At 43.0% G+C, this 19,986-nt stretch overlaps 1 protein-coding gene across 4 annotated transcripts in view; it reads right to left on the minus strand.

Annotated features, from left to right (window-relative positions):
• FKBP9 (FKBP prolyl isomerase 9) overlaps positions 1-19,986 on the minus strand; it is a 34,660-nt gene that overhangs the window by 8,654 nt on the left and 6,020 nt on the right. For 2 of the 4 annotated variants that reach the window (XR_007888682.1, XR_007888681.1), the window contains exons 1-5: positions 10,454-10,769; positions 6,458-6,603; positions 5,670-5,859; positions 4,808-4,953; positions 2,038-2,227 (exon numbers count right to left, since the gene is read on the minus strand). Coding sequence is in view for 2 of the 4 variants with exons in the window: in XM_051611428.1 (XP_051467388.1) it covers positions 2,038-2,227; positions 4,808-4,953; positions 5,670-5,859; positions 6,458-6,603; positions 10,454-10,710 (929 nt within the window). In the remaining 2 variants the exon portion in view is untranslated. Of the gene's footprint in view, positions 1-2,037; positions 2,228-4,807; positions 4,954-5,669; positions 5,860-6,457; positions 6,604-10,453; positions 10,770-19,986 lie in introns of those variants that run through there. The other 2 variants (XM_051611428.1, XM_051611429.1) reach the window with 2 other exon arrangements.

The following is a 19,986-nucleotide window of genomic DNA, read 5'->3' on the forward strand; positions in this document are numbered from 1 at the left end:
GGGACAGCTTATTTCCAAATGCATTCCTACTATACACTAAAAGAAAGTCTGACCTATTTATGCATTTTAGAGTGAACAGAAAACATGTTTTGATACGTAACTGAAAAAAAAAATACCGTTTTCTCCTTTTAATTTTCCTCTGCCCTGACTCTAATAAGTGCTTATCAACTAGATATGGTTCACATTAATTTTCATCAGACACCCTTCCACTGTCTGATTTTACAACCACAGCTATGCAGTTCAACTACTGCAAGTGGGAGGTGGGATAAATAGGTTATCCTGGGAGACACAGCATTAAAATGAGTCATGACAACAAAACAGTACCAATATTATTCCTCCCTTCCAAACTATGCCAATCACTTATACACAGGCTGAAGGATCTGCTTCAACACCTAATGATAGAATAAAAAAGTCTACAACAACCAATTATATTTATTGCAAGGATGTGTCTGTCTTCTGCCTTTCTTCAAGGTGTGCTACACAAAGTCACAACCCGAGGAAGGGAAGGCAAAAAAGGTTTCAATTGATCTTTACAAAGTAACTCTGGGAAAGAGCAAGACCAGCAGAGACACTGATGTATTTCAGAGGTTTATTCAACTGCTCTAAGTCCAGCCAGCCCTGGCTGAGCTGCTCAGGGGCAGTTCTGCAACTGATTATTGCAGAGGTAAAAATAAAAATGAAAGAAAATATTATTAGAGCTCTCGACCCCAGCCATTTGCAGTGCTTTTGGCATGCTCCTTCTACTAGTGAGAATTTTTTTCCTGGCCAACTCCAAGGCTTTCAGTAGTTATTCTTAGCTGCTCTGTTATTTCATAAATACTTGTTAAATACTGGCCCTTATTGTAAATTCTGCAGGAAGCCAGGATACGACACTCTATTAAGTCCTCTAATAACTGTCAGCACTTTAGAATGATGTCAGTGAAGCATTTATTACTATTTATTGACAAAAACTCTAATATAAACACTATAGCCACTTTCAAAAATTCAAATAATTTCATTTTTACAGACAATACTAATTTACATCTCAAAAAAAGAGAGATTCTGGGCAGGCGGACTGTGAATAAGCTGTGAGTTCTTAACTTACAAGTTTTCGTAAGCTGTAAATGAAAGGTCTACAGTGATGGCTGCTGATGCAGTTTTATCCTCCCACCAGGCTGGGCAGCTGAATGGGGAGGTCAAGGTTAATTCTGAACCTTACTGCACCTCAATTCAATTACATGAGATACAATTCCCTGACTCTTGCTTATGGGAAGCAGCACAAATGGCATACTACTCAGCTAATGTTTGCAAACTGATCCTGATCTTCAGCTTGCAGCAGCTATAAAAGTATGGGGGGGAAAAAAAAAAGTTTATTTTGTAAAACATTTTATAGTGGCTCACTTTCAACTCTTCTTAGCTACTTGTGTCAGCTGTTCTGAAAGCTGGAGTGGAAAAGTAAAGTACTGCTCATTAAAGAGCAAACAAAAGTGACAGAAAGTTACAAGGACATTATTCATTATTTCATGCTGTCCATGAGATCCATGGGCCTAGAGAGGTTTGAATGTGATGTGACAGCAGTCTCTCTTCCTTTATCACAGAAACTCTGCTGCTGAATTCAGTCTTGAAAGTCCTAAGCCTTCAAAATGCAAACAACTTTCAAGTACAAATAAAGAGACTGTCTTGAGATTAACCTCTAACTAGCCCCTGGCACACTGACTCACAATTCTGAGGACATACAATGGGAATCACATTTATTTTATCTCTTTTGTAGTATTATCTGTTTGGCAGATAAATTCCACGGGGCACAGTGTCTCAAATTTGCAGAAGCAGCTGCAGCAGGTGGATCACCACCCCTAGATGGCGTCACAACACAGACTAGGCCTTTGTCTTCCTTTCCATATTGAAACGGTTTCTATTTAGAGTTTTTTAAGAAGGGAAGACTTGCATCTCCACTCAAAAATTTCAAAAAGGAAGGAAAGACAAAAAACTGTCTTCGGGTATTTTACAGACCTGACGGATGACTCAAATTGGAAATGGGATTTGTAGGGGGCTGGTTACCTGGAATCAAACAATGTGCCATCCAAAAGGGTGCCGTTGTAATGGTATCGCAGAAAGTCTCCTGCCTGGCTTCTCCGCTCACAAGATTCAGGCACCTGCTGGTTCTCAATAGTAATACCATCTTTGGGGTTATGGAGATCTAACAAAACCACATCAAAGACGAGGGAAGCTTGGCCAGGGATCTCCTTACCTACAGAAGTGTCAGAGCAGAAAACTGGTAAGAAATAGCAGGTGTTCTACAGGGAGCTTAAATATGACCTCCCCACCCACAGTCTGCTTCTAGTCACTCTTTTTCATGTGTGGGTTTGCTACGCAATTCTCTGACTGAATTATTCCATTCAGTTCCTATTGTGATGGCAGTGCCTCACTGAAAACAACGGCCTCTTCAGCAACACCCATCTTAGCCAATATACACCAGGTCCACCTGAGCTGCACCATTCAGTCTACCAGTATTTCCAACACATTTCATGAAAGCACATAAAATAACCACTGGACTACAAATGTGGAGCATCTGTCCTCACCATTCTGTTAATATCAAAACAGAACAACACACGGTGGAAGTTGAAGAAGGGTAAATGAAGTATCTCAGTTAAAAGGTACCCTTCCATCTATACACAAATTATAGTGCAAGTTGATTTGACTGAGAACCATTGAGCTCAAGATCCTGGCAAAATGTTAACACATAACTCCACGAACTTTTGTTATCCACTGAGACAGCTATCACGGTTAATGGTAATGAAGTCATGGAAGAGGTATGAAACTTTGTACACCACAGATACGTCCTTAACCATTAGAGCAGAGTAGGAGTTTAAGCCAGAAAATAGGCAGCCCTATCCGAGGGGATGTGACACTGGACCTGATGGTCACCAATGCAGATGAGCTGATCAGGGATGTCAAGACTGGAGGCAGCCTGGGCTGCAGTGACCACACACTGGTGGAATTCACAGTTCCCAGGGATATGAGTCAGAGGAGGAGTATGGTCAGGATTCGGAATTTTAGGAAAGCAAACTTCCAGCTCTTCAAGGAGTTAGTCAGTAGGACCCCCTGGGAAACAGCCCTTGGGACAAGGGAGCAGAACAGAGCTGGCAGATCTTTAATGATGCTCTCCACAGAGCACAAGAGATCTCAATCCCCAGATGCAAGAAGTCAAGTAAGGAAGGGAAGAAATAAGCATAGCTGAGTCAAGAACTGCTGCTGGCCAAACTAAAAGGCAGGAAGGAACTGCACAAGCAGTTCAAGTAGGGACTGGTGTCTTGGGAAGAGTACAGGGACACTGTCACATCAACAATATAGCCAGTGGGATTGAGGGCATCCTCAGCAACTTTGCCGATGACACCAAGCCGACTGGTGCGATCAACAGCCCAGAGGGACAGGATGCCATCCAGAAGGACCTGGACAAGCTAGAGAAGTGGGCCTGTGTGAACCTCATGAGGTTCAACAAGGCCAAGTGCAAGGTCATACACCTGGGCAGGAGCAACCCTCATTATCAAGACAGGCTGGGGGATGATGTGACAGAGAGCAGCCCTGCAGAAAGGGACTTGGGGTACTGGTGGAGAAAAAGTTGGACATGAGCAAACAATGTGCGGTTGCAGCCCAGAGAGCCAACTGCATCCTGGGCTGCATCAACAGAAGTGTGGCCAGCAGGTCAAGGGAGGTGATTCTGCCCCTCTACGCTACTCTTGCAAGACCCCTCTGGGGTGCTGTGTCCAGCTCTGGAGCCTTCAACACAAGAGGGCATGGACCTCTTGGAGCGAGTCCAGAGGAGGGCAACAAAAATGATCAGAGGCCTGGAGCACCTCTCCTATGAAGACAGGCTGAGAGAGTTGGGGTTGTTCAGCCTGGAGAGGAGAAGGCTCTGGGGAGACCTTATAGCAGCCTTCCAGTACCTGAAGGGGCTACAGGAAAGCTGGGCAGGGTCTTTTTACAAGGGTGTGTAGCAATAAGACGAGAGGCAATGGTCTTAAAACAGAGCAGGGTAGATTTAGATCAGACATTAGGAAAAAGTTCTTTACAATGAGGGTGGTGGGTCACTGGCACAGGTTATCCAGAGATGTGGTGGAGGCCCCATCCCTGGAGACATTCAAGGTCAGGCTCGACCAGGCTCTGAGCAACCTGATCTAGTCAAAAAGGTCCCTGTGTACTGCAGGGGGGACTGGACTAGATGACCTTTAAAGGTCCCTTCCAACCCCACACATTCTATCGTATGATTCTATTCTAATTCAGAAAAGCACCCCTAACTATATCTAACTGCCCTCTCATTTAACATGAAGCCCAGTATGTATGACCTGCAGGCTGCATACAGTCTCATAGGACAATTAATCTATCTTTTAGTTATCACTCAGGCATTAGTTGCAAAAAAAGAGCATAAAACTGGACCTAAAAATACATTTTTCTTTTGTAAAAACTTCTCTGCTCTCTGTGGCAGTCATTGAAAGAGTTACACAGTCATCTGACTTCCATCTTTTGGAGCTACTGGATAGTAACCTCAGATTATATTCTCTGAATGAAATAAAATTTCCATATATAAAGATTACAATTGCATCAACAGTATGTCTGTTAAGCAACATACTGGTTAATTTATTTATTTTTAATCTTTTACTTTCTAACCAGTCCAATGTGGTACATAATACATTTTGAACCTCTCTTTCCATCACCGTGTTCCTTCTGTCTGAAATGGGTAATAACACTGCCCTATATTTAAAATACTAAGTACAAGGTTTCTTTTAAACAGGGACAACTTGGGGGTGGGGAGGGGGAAATTGACTTTTACCATCTCCTTCTTCTCCATATGCCAGGAAAGGTGGTATTGTGATAATGCGCTTCTCTCCCACGCACATTCCCAAGAGGCCCTGGTCCATACCAGGAATCAGCCATCCAATTCCCACATAGGTATCGTAAGTGCGCATCCGATTATGGCTAAAAATGAAAAAGAAAACCCAAACAAAACCAAACAAAATACCCTATAATCGACCATCAGACAGCCACAGGAAAGAACAATATTCATCCTCAAAAGACACATGCTACGCACAGTGTAATTCACAACCTGCTGCTTCAGATACTGCTCCTTGATTTACCAAGGGCTGGCTGGGTAGGGTTTTCCAGAGTGCTTAGCTATTTCAGGAACCTAACAGAGGTTTTGAAAAGCGGCTCACAAAAATAATGGCAGCTGTTATTAAAGCATCATTTTCCACAGCACTTTGATGACATACAGATGCTGTAAACTTAACATCTCAGAATGAAAGTGTTAGTAGCTCAATTTCACCACATACTGCTTAGTTTAGAAAGCTTGTATCTAACTTGAACAGCTCTGCTGCAGTGGTTGTAAAAACTATCAACAGACTGCAATAAACAGTAATATAGATATAGGGAATGACATTTTCTTTTTTAAATAAAGGATCTGGGCTGGTAATGCTCATGCAGAAATAACGTACTGTTTTATTGGTTTGAGTCAGTACTGCTGCCCTATAATCCCTGCATAAATTACAGACACTTACATGATGCTATCTTTCATTTCTTGCCTTTCTGGACAATTAGCATTAATTGTTATACCAGTGAAGGGGGAGGAAGTGATGGTTTAAAGTGCCATCAGATACCTATTAAAAGACACAAAGACACACAACCCAGCTGTGTACCTTGAATCAAACAGGGTCCCATCTAAGAACGTTCCATTGTAATGGTATCGTACGAAGTCAGACACCTGGACTGTCCGAGGACATTTGCCAGGTTTGAAGTAAGTCTGAATCTGCACTTCATCCTCCGAGTTCCAGAGATCGATCAGAAGGACATCAAAATGGAGCACAGCATTGGGGGGTATCACACCAGCTGCAAAACCAAAAAAAACACAGTCTTATTTCCCTTTTTCTACAAGACATCAGAGAAATGGGAACCAATTTACGCATTCCCTAAACGAAATCCATGATGTACAACTTACTCCTTTTTGTGCTTACATCCCCCTGTCCCCTTGTCACTCTTGCAGCTCCATAAGGGAAGGTAGAATCTGGCAACATGAACTGTTATCAAATACATCCATCAGGCAAACTGCTCTTGATTTAGCATTTGTTGCCTCCTAGTCTGCAGAGTAAAGCTGCTTTTGGCACTGACAAGACCTTGTGCAGCGCTGCAATGTCAAAACATAACTATTTAACAGTGAGGTAGGTATAAATAAATAGTTAACTTTAGTAGCAAGGATCATTTGCTGACGGTCCTCTATAGTCGACAGCTCTTCCTTCCACATGTGGAGGGAGCCTGGAGCAATTAGCTGGGCTGTAGGCTTAATAAACGCTCCTAAGAAAGGGAAAAACCTCTCGGAAATTCACTACTTGCAATTTCTACCCTTCTCTCCTGTGACTCCTTTTTCTCCCTGCTCTGCTCAGTCACCACCTGCACAACCAGCTGTTCACCAGCCCCGTGCTGCACTTACAGACGCCTTCACTGCCATAGGCGAGCTGCGAGGGGATTTTCACGAACCGCCGCTCGTTCACGCACATGCCGACCAGAGCTTGGTCCATCCCAGCAATAAGTTGACCTTTTCCCACAAACACGTTGAACGTGGACCCCCTGTCATAGCTAACAAGGAAAAAGTGAGCAAAAATATTAGTGGTTTGTTCACTCATCATTCCACTATTTATTTTTTTTTGAGAGTTTAACCATACCTTGTCTCCCCCTTGCCCTGTTAGCATAACTGTATCACAAGACAGCTGCCAAGAGACGGGGCAAATCTCAACGTTCCTGAGACTTCAGCCCAGCTCTCCTTCTGTTCACTGCCCACCATCTACCCGAAACACATCCTAGTGGTGTGCAAAGTATCCTGAAGGCACGACAAATGGCTAATTCACACACCAACAGAAAAATGAAACCCTCTTACAAGATAGGAAAGGATGGATGCTCCCACAGTAGAATCTCAGCATACTGATTTTGGTGAGTAACACACCAAAACATCACACAGGATCAGTAAGATTTATAATATGAGACATCTCGGTTTGGGATTCTCTGTGGGAGAAGAGGAAAGGCACAAAGGTGCCTTTTCGAGTAATAGCTGTGAGATTTGCCAATTTGTTATTTATTTTCTCCAATTGTTACTTATTTTCTTCTTCACATTTTTAGCTCTCCTGTCACAAACTTTCAGCTGCAAAAAATACAGATGTACTTTAAACAGCAAGTTTGCCAGACCAAGAATCAAGTTAGCTACCTAAATGATCTTCCACAAGTAGAAGATATCATAAGACATTAACATTTGAAAGGTAAAAGAAATTATAACAACATTTTCCACAGAGAGCAGCAGCATTACCACAGCAGAACACTAACATCAGCTTACGTGGTTAGTTTGACCACTGTAAATGTGCACAATGACCCCACTTTGCTGTGCCCAAGTAACTGCCACCATTTAGGTTTTTAAAGCAATGTGTAAACATGCAGCAGGAAGCATTTCAAAAGCTTCATGCCTATTTTTACGCTTCCATTTTCTCAAATTCCTTTCATAATTTTAAGGACTTCTGGGGTTTGTTGTTTTTTTTTTTTCATTAAAAGGCAGTACTGGGAAAAAAATAAATAAATTTTTAAAAGGCTTGTGCCACTTTGCCTGCTAAAATATTCTGGAAAGCAGCCAGCAGCTAGGTATCACTAGGGACATGATGTCAATCTTTCCTTCAAAGACTGTACACATCACTTCCACAACTTACTGAGCCTCCTAACAGCCCCAGAGCCTTGAACCTCTCAGATATTTTACTGAGTGATCTCTCTGTTTGCTCTACTTTTTTTTTTTTTACTCTTTTTTTTTTTTTTCTGGCAAGCATTACCCTTAAACTAGACAAGTCTCTATACAGACCATTCACTTTCAGCTGCACAAATACTCCTACTCCGAGGCGAGGATGGAAAATATTTAAATCAGGTCCTAACAAAATCTATTCTACACACAAAAACATAACTAAGATGTTAAGACTAATAACACAATAGTTTCTAAGAAACCCCAAAAAGTAGTATTTTGTAGCAATTTATGAAGTTCGGCAATACATCTGGGATGGACTCAAAACAGAAGAACTCTTTTGTGCCAAAAATAAACCTACAATTAAGGAAACATCAACGCTAAGCAGAGAACCGAACAAAGCAACGAACAGACCATGCAGCTTTGCAGGACTGACTTTGCAGATTCCTGAAAACTAAGCAAAATTAGTTTCCATTAGTGGAATTTACCGAATTAGCAGCAGATGACTGGGCAACTAAATTCAGACTTTAAAATGCAAATCATTTTATGGCCATGAAAACAAAAATGCAAATACTGATGGGAGGAGGGGAAGAATAAACAGGCACATTAGTTAATTTATGTGACACAGTCACGATTACTGTCAACAGCCTGTTAACAAGAAGAGCTGTATTACTACCTTCTCCTTGGAAATACTTCTCAACCTCAAGAACAATTTCAGCAGTTGAAGAAGAAACATAGTGAAACTGCCCTCAGTTCAACACCTGCAGTATTTTTTAAACTGATTTCATAGTAGTGTTTGACTAAACAGATGCTGGTAAATCCTTTCATAAACTGAAAAAAACCCAAACAGGTAACAACTCTGACAGGTAGAAAAATAACTTTGGATAACTTTAGTATAAATCAACTGGATATCTTTAACTTGTATGTGCAGGAAACACTGTAGATTTTACAGCAACGACTCTGAAGTATTTTTCCCATTGACCTACAAAACATTAAAATCTCCTAATTTTCCATTGTCTTAACATGACAGACCACTGCCATCAATTTCAGAAGACTAGCTAGCAAACGACAAAAATATCTGTCAACATGAGCTTCCATCTAGAAAAAAAATTATGAGCTGAACAAACTTAACTTTTTACATTCTTTTGAAATTAAGATGCCCATACAAATACTCAAGTTAGATTAGTCTATCATCATTATTTTTCATTTACTGGTATGTAGAGGACCCAAAGAGATAAATGCTGTACCGTGCTAGTGTGGCAGTGTACTAGGTTAACAGCTGGGCTTTATCTTGAAGGTCTTTTCCAACCAAAGCAATTCTATGATTTTATAAGTTCCACACAGCTTGTTCCTGCCCCAAATAATTCAGTGCTAAATGACAAGGAACTTGGAACTAAAGACCTGGGAAGCTCCTCCAGGTGCCCTGCCTCAGTGTGGAAAGTTGCTGGTGCAACCAAGCATAGAAGTCCCAGCACTTATCTGTAGAAATCAGAAACACATTTCTGAACACATGGCTGGTTTTCCAATTGCTGCATATTTGTAAAATGAGCAGTGAGGATGCTGCCTTTCTTTGCATGTCCTCACATCTGCAGCTAAGATTCACTTCCCAAGATTGTCAGTTGCCAATGAATTCACTGTCCTTGCTGTGCTCTTCTCACTAAGACTGCACCAATGCCAGCTACAGCATCCCCCACTTTATCTGGAGAAGTGCTGGAGAAGTGGCACTGCCAGTGTGCTGAAGTACAGTCAGCTCCAGAGGAAGAGCTGAGCTTACTTAGAAAGACAGTTATTTCCCTAAGGCTGTAGATTTTTCCTTGAAGCACACGGAAGATTACCAGGATTACTGAAAATATGTTTTTGTTTTTTTCTTTCCAAGTAATACTTTGATCAGTGGCAATGAATGAAGCAAGAAAAAACAAATAAGCTGTCAGCAGCAGCAGCAGCATCCTTCTCAATCTCCTGATCCCACTATTTAGGCTTCCTGATCTCAAAATAACAGCAGGAAAGCTGTCAAGCACTTTACAGGACATAGGTCACATTTATTCAAGGGGAATTCATTCAAAAATTTCCGTGTATGCACAGCCTGGTAACTCTTGTATGTCTAGTAAATATGTTGATTCAGAAAGTTTTTGTTCTAGTGGGTTTGAGAAGACACAGGAAACATACAGAAAGAAACAGGCAGGAAATCACTACATTCTGTGAGAGACTGTGACACATTATACACTCCTGTTTACCAGGCTAACCAAACATCCTTACGGTCTCCTCTCTTGGAGCAGCAAGCTCCTGCTCAGCACCTTGGAGAAGCAACTGGAAGAACGTGGTGGGGATCCAGCAGGGCACACAAACTCCTGCGAACTGGACCCAGCCACTGTAAAGGTCTCACCCCCAGCAGCCGCACCCCTGCTCTTGGCCCTTTCCCATTTCAAAGGCATCTTCCCAAGGTGGCCTGTAAGTCCTGCGTTCCGGCTACCACGGCGCTGCCCGGCTTGCCACTGACCTGCTTCCAACACATCTCCCCAGAAAGGGCTCAACGGGGCACAGCCAGGAAGAGCAGTGGGACCCGAACCTCTACGGCAGCCTTCACCCAGCCCCATCACCTGCCAACACCCACAAAAAAAAAAAACACCCTCGTGGGCGACAGCCTCGCTCGCTCCCCTCCCGGACCCCAAGCGCACCCTCACACGGGCCAAGCCCCGAGGGGAGCGCAAGCCAGACCTGGAGTCGAAGCGGGTGCCGTCGGGGAAGGCGCCGAGGTAGTGGTAGCGCACGAAGTCTCCGGGCCGCACGGTCCGCGGGCAGCTCTCGGGCACGAAGCGCCGCTCGACGCGGAGCTCGGAGCCGTCCCCGGGCGCCTCGGCGGGCACCGGCGGTGCCTGGCAGGCCGCCCAGCTCACCAGCAGCGCCGGCAGCAGCAGGAGGAACGAGCCGCAGCCCGGGCCGCGGCCCCGCCGCACGGCCGCCGGCCCCGCCATGGAGGGCCGGAGCGGGGCAGCCGCGGGGAGCACTGAGGCAGCCAGGGGAGGGTGGGAAGGGGTGGGAAGCTCGGGGAGGCCGCCCGGCCCGGCCCGGCCCTCCCGCTCCTCCTCCTCCCGCCGCTGCAAACGTGGATGAAGCGCTCCCACCCGGGACGGAGGAGGAGCAGCCTCGGCGCCGGCTCCCTCTTAGGTCGGGGATTAGCTGAAATTGGGGACGGGGAGGGGGGGGGGGGAAGGGCAAAAAATCACACGAGAGAGAGAACAAAGAGACACGTAGAATAAAAACAGTTTACACGACACTGAGACAGCAAGGATTAGAGGGGAAAAAAAAACACGTCCGAAGTAGTCAACAGCCCGTTCCGGAGAACCAGGCCCGCACGGGATGAAGGCCCGCCGCTTCCTCTGGGGTGAGGACGGCTATAGCCTTGAGCACTAGGTAGAAAACTCTGACTAATTTGACTCACGGTATTAACATATCATTAGCATACCGATGCACGATTAGCATACTAAGAAAACCCACCCGCAGGGACCCCTACTAACAAAAAAGCCCACTACTCTGAGGAGGCGTGGTGAAATCTTTGAGCACGGTCACTGAAAATGGAAGCGAAGAGCTTATAAACCCATGATGTGCGGGAGTGACCGAATACAATTAATTTTACATATTTCTGCCTGTGACAGTAGCCACTGTGTTCCGAGAAGCTGATCTCTCTTGGCGGAATACCACCTGGCTCCGTTTTCTGCGCAGAACCGGAGAGGAAAGCGAACACCCCGCTTTCGGGTCCGCACCCCCAGGGCTGGCCGCGGGGCTGGAGCGGAGCAGCCCCGGCTGCCCGGCCCCCTCCGCGGGCTGGCGGGGGGCGGCGGGGCGACGTGGCGCTGCCTGGGGCCGCCCCAAAGGCAGCCCGGGGGGCGGGCGGGCCGCGGGAGGGGCTGTGGGCCCTCACCCTCCCTCGGGATGCGCCGGGAACGGGCTGTCAGAGGCACAGCGATCAAGGACGGAGCTCTGCAACAGGGCGTGTTGTTCCTGCACCCCGTGCGCGAGTTCTGGGGCGGAGGGAGTTGGGGCTGTTCAGCCTGGGGAAGAGAAGGCTCTGGGGAGACCTTATAGTGGCCTCCCAGTACCTGGAGGGGGCTACAGGAAAGCTGGGGAGGGGCTTTTTACAAGGGCATGGAGTGACAGGACAAGGGGTAATAGCTTTAAACTGGAAGAGTGGAGATTAAAGTTAGACATTAGGAAGAAATCACTCACGGTGAGACTGGTGCAACACTGTAACAGGTCACCCAGGGAATCCGTGGATGCCTCATCCCTTGAAGTGCTCAAGGCCATGTTGGACAGGACTCTGAGCAACTTGGTCTAGTGGGAGATGTCCCTGCCCATGGCAGGGGGGTTGGAACTAGACGATCTTTGAGGTCCCTTCCGCCCCAAGCCATACTATGATTAATTGATTTTCAATATTTGTAGATTAAAAATCCTACAGTCAATGTCCCATTTTAGATCAAAACTCTCAGGATAGAAATTTATGTTGGTATCTACTGCTCGATGTACACCAGTGTTATCGGTATTCACAACACCCTGTCAGGGAAACTTTGCAAATGACAGGAAAAAAAATCACCTGACAAGCACCTAGTAAGACATCAGTATCCCAGTTGGCCAACTGTCCCCTCGTCCCCTCACACTGGTCTTGCATGCACCAGCGAGGAGGAACTTAGGTTTATTCTCTGTTGTTCTTCTCCCTGAAGAAGCATAGAGAAGCTGCATGTGAAGCATCAAACTCAAAAACAGTCCAGAGGAGGACCTGGGGCTGATGGTGGATGAGTAGCTCAACATGACCCATCAGTGTGTGCTTGCAGCCCTGAGGGCCAACCATGTCCTGGGCTGCATCAAAAGAAGGGAGGTGATTCTCCCCCTTTACTTGGCTCTTGTAAGACCTCACCTGGAGTCCTGTGTCCAATTCTGGAGCCCCCAACATAAGAAGGACAGGGAACGCCTGAAGAAAGTCCAGATGAGGGCTGAAGCACCTCTCCTGTGAGAACAGGCTGACAGCCTGGAGAAGAGAAGGCTCCAGGGAGACATTATAGCAGACTTCCAGTACCTGAAGGGGACCTAGAGGAAAGCTGGGAAGGGACTTTTTACAAGGGACAACGGGTAATGGATTAAAACTGGAAGAGGGGAGATTTAGGTTAGACATTAGGAAGAAATTTATATTTAGTGTGAGGGTGGTGAGACACAGGAACAGGTTGCCCAGGGAAGCTGTGGCTTCCCCATCCCTGGAAGCATTCAAGGCCAGTTTGGATGGGGCTCTGAGCAACCCGGTCTATTGTGAGGTGTCCCTATCCATGAAGGAGGGTTGGATCTAGATGATCTTTAAGGTCTCTTAAACTATTCTGGGATTCTGTGATTCTATGATTCTATGATATGAATAACAACATTTTTTTGAGGTTTGGGGTAACTGGTTGGAAATGCAAGCATACCTAGGAACATAGCTTATTTAAGAAACAGCAGTGATAAGATTTAGTTATTGATAAATTATTAAAAGTAGCACAACTCCTACCTGAGTTGGCTACTTAGGAAAATAAATTACTAAAATCAGGGCAGCCAGTGTGGCAACAGGTGCCTGAGTGTGGCAGTTGGGAAGACAACAGCTCAGGGGCCCAGCTCCCCAGTCTTTGTGCATCCACCCCCCAGCTGTACCATCCAGCAACAGAAGGGATGCAGCCAAATCAAACGTTTTTAAAGTGCTTTCAAACATGCTCTTGTATAATGCTGACATTTTGCTAGGAAATGGTTGTTGTTCAATGACCTAACCAGTGAAAAAGGTTAGCAACACAGGCAGTTATTTAAAAATAACTAGAATGGCGGTTACAATTCGTATCCTCCTTCTAACAACAGCTATGCTGCACGTTCCAAATCAGCCCTGCAAAGCATCCTTTAAATGAGCCATGTTAATTGTCTGGCAGTTGCCTAATAGCTTAATTTAAATGGCTTGTTTTCATGTTGGTTTGTATGGACACACTTTATTTTCTTTGGGAGAACACATAGTTCACCATTACAGTTTGCTGATAAAACCAACATCAAGATAAAGCTTACCCCACATTTGGCACTACTTTTTGCCAGGCAGTGACACAGTCTTTATTTATGCCCATTTATTTAAGAACTTCCATGTTTTCTAAACAATTCCTTAGACTCTTACTATTTATGTAGTTTTGTACACATTACTCATCATCTCTGACAACAGTTCGTTTCTGATGTAATTACCACTGCCTCAAGGCTCCTATAATTATTACCAGTTTTAACTCCTACAAGAGCCACATTTCCATTCTGTGTTACTAAACCTGCATGCTTCACGACTCCGTTCCATTCTCCCTGTAGTTGATGCACCATGTGCCTTTCCACAAGCACATGGAGAGATCAAGACAGTTGTCAGCCAGGCAGGTGTATTGCTTTCTGGCCTCCTAGTTTTATCAGGGAGCACAACGGTAGCAGAATGCAAAAATTGTATTTTCCTTAGAAAATATTTTTTCACAATATTTTTTCAAAGCACACGAACAGACACATACACACACACACACAAAACAAATTCTTATTTCTATGCCGGTGTGTTTGAACACTAACCCAGCTTCCCAGGAAGCATTTTGGGGATGCTGATCCGAACGCCTGTTCTTCAGTCAGCCGGAAGCATAGCAATGACTAACAGTGTGAGCAGGGAGATAAGCACAGACATGCCTAAAGCTCCTAGAGAAGCTGGTCCTGGAGGGAGGATTATCCTTCTCAGGCCTAAAAACACAGTACAGCTGAGGTCCATTCTCTCTTTGAAAACTTAGCTTCCGGGAATGTCACAGGTCAGACATCAAATGAGGATTAAGGAGCTGGGATTTGTGCCTGTACAACTCGTTTGGGAGGATGCTGTGTGCCTCATGTAATGTTCAAGGGGCTGCAGTTCTTCTAGCTTTGGGCTACACTGTGTCAAACTCAAGTACATCTCAAGGATTCAATGCTGTTCCCAAATCTTTTGAAGGGCAAGGAAGTAAAATGCCAGCTCTCATTCTTTACTCGTGCCTCATGGTGGTGTTACTATTGGAGCCCGTCACGCAGAGGAAAAATGCAAGAGCTCAAGTGCCAAGGTGGTCAATACGAAAATTCCTTCATACACTGATGGTACAAATCATGTCTCAAAAGCACTAAAGAGAGCTGAGGAGCGTGATGATGGGTCATTTCACATGAAGATTAATTTATGGTAACATGGGAAAAGGATTTAAAGTTTCAGCTTGAGTCTGAGGTAAGCAAGACACCACTGGTGTGTAACTTGAGATGCTGTTCTGCATCTCGGAATGTGTTTGAAGCCAAGCCCCAGGCAGTCATGATAATGTGGGCCTAATGCAAATTAAAATGTTTGCAACACATTCGGTCACATAAACATAGAAGAGGTTGTGACTAGTGAAATATTCTGCTGAGCAGCTGTTGGACTTACCCAGCAGTCAACCACTAACTGCTCTCAATTACCCATCATACAGCTAAGATTACAGCCCCAAAGATTCAGTCCCTGGATGCCTGAAGTATGTGTTTTGTTTTGACATGGAGGTTTTCTAAAAAGGTAGTATTCTGAGACAGAAAAATAGAGACTAGATTTACAACGTTTTCAAAATACTCTACCAATTATAGATCAAGAAAAACTGAGGTAGTCCTTTTTTTTTTTTTCCTTAGGAAAAATATGTCAAAAGCTGCAGCTTGCTGACACCTTGACATTATGGCAGGCAAATTTAGAAAGAACTCAGATAATAGAAGTAAAAAACTGACAGCAATAGGAAACAGAGCTTGATATAAAAATCCAGTTAAAAAACCCCATCAATCTGCATTTAATCGGCAGGTTATATTCAGAAAGATCTCAGTGTAATCCTGGTTTTGGCTGTATCATCTGCAGAGGGATTGTGTGAAGGGACCCTGAATTATTTTCATCTTCTGCAGTTTTCCACAGCTGTTCACCTCAGATTGTACTATTTTCCAAAATCCTAAGAAGCTCTTTAGAGAATGGTTTTGGGTTACAAGAAATGTGAAAAAACCAATGCTCTCTGTGCTGATTTTCAAATCAGGAAAACAAAACCCAGTTATAACTCAACCCTACTTTCTCCTTCTAAAGATCTGTAAAGTTTGTGGAGATTTTCAGATACTTTCCAGCAAGCACAGAAACAGTGTATCAACACCAGTTTTAAGTATTAAATATGACTATACTATATCCATAAAACACTCTCAGTAATACTGGTTTTAGTAAACAGCATTTTGAACAAAAACTGTTTTTATTTTATGCAGCTACATGAAAAATTCAGAGCACCTGGAACCTGAAATAGCTCTTTGTACCTGAAGTATTTTAATATAAATTCTACCAGGTGTGTTTCTCTCAACTATATATTTAAATGTTGACAATTTCCACTTAATATTCATGCATTCATCAGACAATGTATGTGTTAAATATAAAAACGCCATTATCCTCATTTCACAATAAAAGAAAGGGCTTGGAGACCTAAATACCTTGAAAATAGAGACCACAGAGGCTAAAATTCAGTTTTTTTCAGAAAAGCTAAAATTTCAACGTAAGTATAAAAATCAGTTGACCAGATTTTCAGAAAAGTTCATCTATGGAAGGACTAAAATTTAAAAAATTTTGTCATATCTGACATATCTAGTTAACATAAGCAGCTAGAGAGAAAATGGGAAATGAGCTGGATAACAAATTATTGAAACTCACATGAACTGAAGCATATTCTAAATATATTGCAGGCAGCCACGGAGTTAGAGAATGGTTCTGAAACAATGGAGTCCTTATACTAAGCTTACACTAAGCTGCAAAAGACTCGATATTCCTAACAAAGGACACATGTGGTTAAGCCACAGGTTTTCAGTCTGTGAGTACTGTGCACAAGCAGTCAGGAAGCCTGCTGTACATTGGCCTAAATTCCCAGGGAGTGGGGGTTTGCATTTGCAACGGAAGCCATCTAGGAGACTGCACACCAAAAACAAAAACATAAAAAAAAAAAGAGGCAGAAAACCAGTGAGCTAAACTTTATCATTCTGCCATACAAAATTCAGAAAACAGTGAGTGCCATTGAACTTTCATACACAGCATGCACCAGCTCAGAACTGTGCTGCTCAAACTATGCAGAGCAGAGTGGTTCCTGCAACAAGGATCATGCTGGTTTTCTTAAATGTATTAAAAGCAATCAGACAACTACTGATAATTTGCCTATTATAAAGGGTCTCTGCTGAATCAAAAGGGAGGGCAGAAGAATTATACATTTATTTGAAGAATAAAAAGCTTCTAAAGAAGCAGCATAGACTCTAAGGTCTGAAAAGCAAAAGGTCACAATTGGGTAACTACTTTATCATGCCTAAGTTTTATCATGCCTGATCTGTACTCTGTCTGCTAGAACTGTCATGGCTCTATAATTAAAAATAACAATGTTTTGTTCCAGCATTCTTTTAAACAACGCTGCCTTAATAAACTTGGTTTGTAAATTAGGTGTGGACTATGACTTCCATCCAGAAAGACAGAACACCCTTTTATCCAAGTTCCAGTCAACCCCCCACTCCCATCCAACCAACCCCTGCTTGCAGCATTTTCCCTATAAAATGCCTTCTGGAAACTGTATACATTAGGAGGAGAAGAGGAAATGGTTCCTCTGCAAACAACTTGGCACAAAATGAACTCTGCAAACTTTCCTGAAATGTAAGAGTATCTGTTCTACCAGGAGTAAAACCTGCCTGCATTTTGAAATGAGCACACCACTTGCCTGTCATGGGTAAAAGGATTATTTGCACAGGGGATCTGAAGAGAGGCAAGTCAGGTCAGTCACTTCTCTGGATACCAGCACTGTAGCTGCCAGTGGCCATGGCCTAAGCAAACTGGAAAGAGGACACCTTGTTATTTTTCCCCTACATCAATATTAATATGTGAATCCCCCAGGAACTGCCCGAAGTGAATAGGCATTACAGAACAGTGCTCACTGGTTCTTACTAGTGTATGTAGGCATTAAAGCAGGTGCTTATCAGGGTCCACTACAAGAAGATCACTGCAACCATCTCCCCTAGTTAGTAAGCATTTAGTGACTCTTGCATTAATTTTTATTTACATTTTCCATCTTGAGAAAGTCATGTATTCAGGCATCAACTCCTAACACTTCACCACTACTAGAAATGTCAACATTATTTTGGAAGCAGCTTCACGTAGATTGATTTCTGAACTTGTTTTTAACAGAAAAGAGTTCATCTAGGGTGGTTTTATTCCAATAACCTCTTCTAGCTATCTGATCTGTGCACTTAAGGAAAATTTTAGGCCCAGGCTTAGAAAATTGGGTGTTATAATATCACACAACCATCTTTAGGTGTTTCCTTAGAGTTGGTAAGATCATACTGAGTGCTGGGCATGTTCTGATCCCACTCCTGTTTTGCTGGGCTGTTATAGCACAGGTCACAACCTTTGTGCCTTCTCCACCAATTGTAGCAACTAATTTTCATCAGTCTGTCCTTACATTTAGGGTCCAGATCAAACATCCCATGCAATCTATGTGGGCTGAAGAAACACTCCATAAACATAGAGCCAAGAATTAAAGTCTTGGGAAACGAAAGATATTAGTCTGGTTACAATCATGCTAAGACTTATAGTCCAAATTAGCTAATTCTTGCAACTTATTCAATAATAATATAATTAAAACTACTATACATAAACTTATTATCTACACCTTTCTCTGTTATCATACTCACCCTTTGACTGGGCTCAAAAGCCAGTAACACCAGGCTTCCTTAGAAAAAGCAATGGTTGGTTATAGTAAGTTATCAGCATCCCGAGCTCTTTGCCATGATTACAGTGCTAATATTTATGATTTCTTCTTCCTCTTTGCCAGTGGGAGAATGATGTGCATTTCTTCCTCCTCATTTAGGTCTGCTTGGGGTCATTTTCACTGGTTTGCTAACAGTCTGTTCTTTGTTGGCTCACAGTTTCATGTTATACCTCAGATCTACTACATGTTCTAGTTTTTGCCTGTGCTGTAGACTTTTCCTTTGTTCTGTATGTTAACCCAAAAAATTGATTGACTCAACTTCTAAGGCTTCATTTCTTTATAGATGTGTGGTTGACAGTTTGTGGTTTGTGTCTACAGCCTTGAGGCCTCTGTTATTGCCCTGTGCTTGAATTTTCAAGGCCTCCACCATTATTACTTTGGGGGGTTTATTTTGGGAGGCCTTCAAGTTGTGGGTTCCAGATAAATTAACTAATGTTTTATTTCACACAGCCTAACCACCTGTAGCCAACATCTACTTGTTTTTACAGTATCAGTGGTACATTATGAAAATTACTTAATAGCTGGGCAGAACACATCTCATTTCTTAGTTTATTCAAGCATGACCAAAAAGCACAGCATGAGGCTGCCACGAGAAAGCCCTATTAGAGGATGCTAAGTTTGGGCTTTTTTTTTTGGTTGGTTGTTTTTTTTAACACACTCCACAAGTCACATATAGGATAATAAGCACAAATCTGCCTAGATACAGATTGGACTAGGAAAGAATGTGTTTTCTCTACCTATAATGATATATTAATCCTTCTATTTCTGCATCTATATAATTATAAATGCATGACAATAACTTTCAAGCAAAAGTTACTGTGAGGAAGTGTTCCTGAATGTCTTGGATGTCATTCATAGCAAAACTAGCATATTCTATTATTATTATTATTATTATTATTATTATTATTATTATTATCATTATCATTATCATTATCATTATCATTATCATTATCATTATCATTATTATATTACCCTCTTGAGAGGCAGGGAAAGAAGAAGGTCTAGAACTAGGAGTTACCATTCATTTCTTTTCAGTAACCTAGACAGAAGCTCTTGGTAACCTGACATATGGGAAGTATGTCAAGCTTAAAGAGCTGCAAACTTCGGAGAGTTTTGGAAAAACTGCCATTAAGTGGGAACAGCTGTTCTGCATGGAACAAACTGATCAGCTATTTTAACAAGAGAAAGTCATCTTCCCATTTAATCGAGGTGGCAAGCAGAACCTTTACCTTAAGCTTTTTAGATTGTATTTTTCATCACTTTATTTCTGTAGTTTCTGTGACCCATTTAATAAACACTGGAGCCTTTTTAGGCCACTTAACCAATGTTCCACTGGAAAGTTGGCAACTGGAGGGAACATACCAAAGGCAGATCCTGGCACTGAAGATGAATTTGCCTATTTTACTTGATACGCTGGGCACCATTTAAGTGGGAACTGTTTTA

The sequence above is a fragment of the Apus apus genome, chromosome 2 (genome assembly GCF_020740795.1).
Source record: "Apus apus isolate bApuApu2 chromosome 2, bApuApu2.pri.cur, whole genome shotgun sequence".
In the NCBI taxonomy this organism is placed as follows: Eukaryota; Metazoa; Chordata; class Aves; order Apodiformes; family Apodidae; genus Apus; species Apus apus.